The following is a 4,253-nucleotide window of genomic DNA, read 5'->3' as shown; positions in this document are numbered from 1 at the left end:
CCCCCCCCTCCACCTCTCTGCTCCAAAGTTTCGGCCTCAGCTCCTCTGCCCTGATTGACTGATTACAGCTCGGAGCCCGGAGTCAGATAGACCTGTTCCCGAGTCCGGCTCCGCCACCTGCACGGGGATCTGATGCAAGGCTCCCACTCTGTGGGGCCTCGATTTCCTCAGCTTATAAAATGGGGATAATAACGCCCACGTCAAGGGGCTTCAGTGAGGACCCAGGAAGGAGCATATGGAAAGAGAGGTCAAGCCCAGAGCCAGGCCATGACAGGGGCCCATTTCATATGAACGAACTCTCACAAAGGTAAGATCTGCTTTGGACATTTCCTCTGGCCCCAAGCTCTGGCTTACGGCTCGCTCCCCACTGTTAGCAGCCTTCTCTGTGTTGCGTTGTTAAATAATGACCTGAAACCTACCTGTGGTGTAATAAGCGCTTGTATCACCCAAGAAGACGGCTCATATTATCAGTAACCAGAATGACGGTGGCAGTCACAAGAATAGTCGCTTGCTGCTATGACCCTTCAAAAAACACAGAGCGCTTAGGAGCAGCCCCTCTGATCATTCCAGATTGGGTTATGATCCTCTGATTTATAGCTCTCCACACTGGCCCTCTGAGACCCCGCTGTAGNGCGGGTTGCCTCCCCCTCAGCCTTGGGAGCACCACCACCAGAACTGCAGGGTAAAATTGGAGCACAAGGAATTGAGAGGAAGCACCAAGAGCGATTCTTGGACACAAAGGCAGGGACTGAGGGTCGGTCAGCTCCTCGGGGCTCCAGCACAAAGCGGGGGTGCTTGAGGGGACACGTTTGGGAGGCCTTGCAGCAGTGAGGACTTCCACATCCACGCGCCAAGCTCCTCAGAGACCTGAGGGTCTGGGCGGGTCCCCTCCGAGCATGGGGGAGACCAGGAAATGGGGAGGGGGCGGGGGGGCTTGACCACATCTACTGATCCCACTTGTGGTTTCTGTGTTTGGGGTTTTCTCCCTTTGAGGGCCAGAGGCGGGGTGTAGCCCACCCGGGGGGGCAGAATATCATACATCTTGAATTGAGGTCTTGCGGACGCCATTCCAATTAAGGGCTGTATGACTTTCAAGAAGTTCCTCGCCCCCTCTGAGCTCAGCTCAGCTCCTGGGCTGGGGGCGCACGAGGACCCTCCTCCGAGGTGGGTTCATCTTCCTCCTCATGCCAGACCCTGAAGCTGCCCTGAGGTCTCCCATCCTCTAGACCCAGCAGCACAGGGTCCACGGACCGCCTTCCCTCGGAACCTCTCACCCCTGCGCCCCCTCTCCCCCGGTTTCCTAAGGTGAGGTGGGAGGGGCCCCAATTCACTTCCCAATGGACAAGGCGGGAGAGGAGTTGGGGGCTTCTGTTTCAGGGGAGGGCAGAGAAGTTCCAGAATGTCAGCTGTCAGTTTAGAGGCAGAGGGCGGGGTGGGAAAACCTTGCACAGACCCCGAGCTGGCGTGCACCTGCTCATCACCATCCACCTTAGTTTCCGGAGGTGGCCTCTGCTCCAGCCAGACTGGGTGCCCCCAGGAGCACCCGCCCCCCCCACCCCCCGGGGCTCTTGGTTTGTCAGTTGACCCCCTGGAACCAAGCGTCCCCTGGGAAAGGAAAAGCAGGAGACCAGATGACCTCTGGGGGAGGTAGGGGTGGAGAGGGCAGGGAGAGTCTCCCCAGCTGAGGTGTCTGAGACCCCGTGATATCCTGGCCCCCAGCAACTTCTGGGGTACCCCACGGGCTCTTGCTCTTCACAGCAGGGTCTGCGAATGGGAGGCATTGGCATCACCTAGGGGCTGGTTAGAAATGCAGAATCCCGGGTACCACCAAGTCCCTCAGAATCAGAATCTGCATCTTGGAGAGATTCTTACACACGTTAGTGTTTGAGACGCACTGCCATAAAGTATTTTTTTTACAGTTTATTTATTTTTGAGACAGAGAGAAAGAGAACATGAGCGGGGGAGGGGCAGAGATAGGGAGACACAGAATCCGAAGCAGGTTCCAGGCTCTGAGCTGCCAGCACAGAGCCCGATGTGGCGCTCAAACCCATGAACCGCGAGATCATGACCTGAGCCGAAGTCGGTGCTTAACTGACTGAGCCACCCAGGCGCCCCAAGACGGGCTGCTGTAGACAGCGGGTTCTAAGTCCAGACAACACAGTGTGTGAGGAAGGGGTGTGGCCACTGAGCCCACTGTCTGGGGCTTTCCCGCTGGGAGCCTCGAGATGGAAAGTGAACAGGCCACTGCAGGCAAGCCCCCCCATGCCCTCCAGACCTACTGGCCTAGTAAGTTCTGGCTGAGAGCAGGGCTCACATCATCCCCGCTTCCCCCCCATCCCCCGAGACTAGACAGAAACCCAGAGCCAGGTCCTATAAGCCACCCATCTGTCACCCACCTTGCAGGTAACGCCCACCCCAGGAGCAGCCCCACCCCTGCATGTCCCCCATGCCCTGGAGGTGCTCTGCCCCTGGGATCCTCTTCCCTCAGGGACTGGAAGGCAGCCCTCAGCCCCAGCTCCATCTGGAAGGTCTGGCACGGGCCGGGTTCTGTCCTCCCTTGGCCTGCATCAGGCAAGCTTGTGTCTCGGGGGCCAGACCCCATCTTCGGTGGCCGGGGTTCAGTAACTCCGCGAATGTTTACAGAGTACGTGGAGCCCAAGGCCTGTGCTGGGCCGTGACCCAGACAGCCGGGGCTCCTGACTGTGGGAGCCACCGCTCCGAGGGGAAGACAGAGAGCAAGCACATGAAGACACCGCTGGCAGCTTCGTTCCCACCGGCAAGCACTTCCTGAGCACCTACAACGTGCCAGGCGTCTGCTGGGCGCCCGGGGCTCGCTGGCGAGAAAGCACAACCCCCCTGCCCTCCCCCGACGTGTGCAACGACCCCGCACCTAAAGGTACGGGTGTGCGTATCTCCCACCTGCCCCCACTCAAGGTTTACAAAGAGCCCACGATTCGTCACATTTCCTCCTGTTTTCTCTTGGGAAACACTCCAAGCCTATTAAAGCCCCGAGAGGAGGCCTCGTTCGGTGTAAACCCCCTGCGGGGCGGATACAGGACCCTCTGCCTCCTCTCCTCCAGTCCCGAGTCGGCCATCTCCCGAGGAGGCCGGGCCCTGCCCTCCGTGTGGGGGAGCTTGCTGCCTGCCGCCCGGTCCCCCGCCTCAGGGGCCCTTGTCCCTGTCACCCTCCTCTCTCCCTGCTTTTCTTTCCTCTGTCCTTCGCCTCCCTCCTAAGCAGTGACCATTTCCTGCAGGCCCGGACGCGGCCCTCGGGCCCCAGGGAAGACCATGCACTGCGGCTGCGGGGCCCAGGGCGTCCCTGTCTTTGCGGGCAGCCCCTGGGTCTCAGGTGAGCCTCCACCGGCTGCNGTCGTCAGGCTGCAGAGGGGCGGCCCGGGGAGGGGCAGGGTTGCCTCTGCCCGGCGCCGTGGCACTCACGCCCCCTCCCCCCAGGCTGGGCCTTCCCCGACTGGGCCTACAAAGCGGAGTCGTCCCCCGGCTCCCGGCAGATCCAGCTCTGGCACTTCATCCTGGAGCTGCTGCAGAAGGAGGAGTTCCGCCATGTCATCGCCTGGCAGCAGGGCGAGTATGGCGAGTTTGTCATCAAGGACCCGGACGAGGTGGCCCGCCTCTGGGGCCGCAGGAAGTGCAAGCCACAGATGAATTACGACAAGCTGAGCCGGGCCCTCAGGTGAGGAGCGGCCGCCAGGTGGCCACAGAGGTCAGAGTTCAAAGGCGGGGCTGTGGTTGCTGGCAGCACTGTCCCCCCAGACTGGTGGGGTGCCCAGGGGGCTCCCAGGAGCGCTCGGGGTAGGCCCGCCAGCCCGGGGAGGGGCACGGCTGGCCCGACCCTGCGTTCTCGACCTTGGAATCGGCAGATATTACTACAATAAGAGGATCCTGCACAAGACCAAAGGCAAAAGGTTCACGTACAAGTTCAACTTCAGCAAGCTGATTGTCGTCAGCTACCCTCTGTGGGAGGTGCGGGCACCGCCTCACCCCCTGCTGCTGGGGGCCCCTGCGCTGTTCCGGCCAGCCCTGGTGCCCACGGGCGCGCCCAGTGAGGTAGGCGCCCCCAGCCCTCCTCCCTGCCCTGGAGCCCCAGCAGCAGAGGCAAATGTCTTCTCCCCCTGCCTTCTAGTCCCCAAGCCCCCGGGGGCAGGGGTGTCACCCTGAAACACGTCCAGGTGGTGCAGCGTGTGCCTGGGGGCAGGGGTGGCGCCTGAGGGGGGGGGGATCCCAGGAAGAGGGGT

General features: G+C 61.5%; 1 protein-coding gene across 1 annotated transcript in view; it reads left to right on the top strand.

Annotated features, from left to right (window-relative positions):
• The first annotated feature begins 2,954 nt into the window (after nt 1-2,954).
• The window catches only part of LOC144231542 (ETS translocation variant 3-like protein), a 1,722-nt gene continuing 423 nt past the window's right edge, over nt 2,955-4,253 (top strand). Inside the window, exons 1-3 of the mRNA XM_077764036.1 lie at nt 2,955-3,349; nt 3,454-3,691; nt 3,879-4,065. Coding sequence (XP_077620162.1) covers nt 3,289-3,349; nt 3,454-3,691; nt 3,879-4,065 — 486 coding nt within the window. The 5' untranslated portion in view covers nt 2,955-3,288. The remainder of the gene's footprint in view (nt 3,350-3,453; nt 3,692-3,878; nt 4,066-4,253) is intronic.

Source organism: Crocuta crocuta, unplaced genomic scaffold (assembly GCF_008692635.1).
Source record: "Crocuta crocuta isolate KB4526 unplaced genomic scaffold, BGI_CrCroc_1.0 scaffold528, whole genome shotgun sequence".
Lineage (NCBI taxonomy): Eukaryota > Metazoa > Chordata > Mammalia > Carnivora > Hyaenidae > Crocuta > Crocuta crocuta.
Note: the sequence above shows the minus strand (reverse complement) of the source record. Positions and strands in the feature narration are given on the sequence as shown.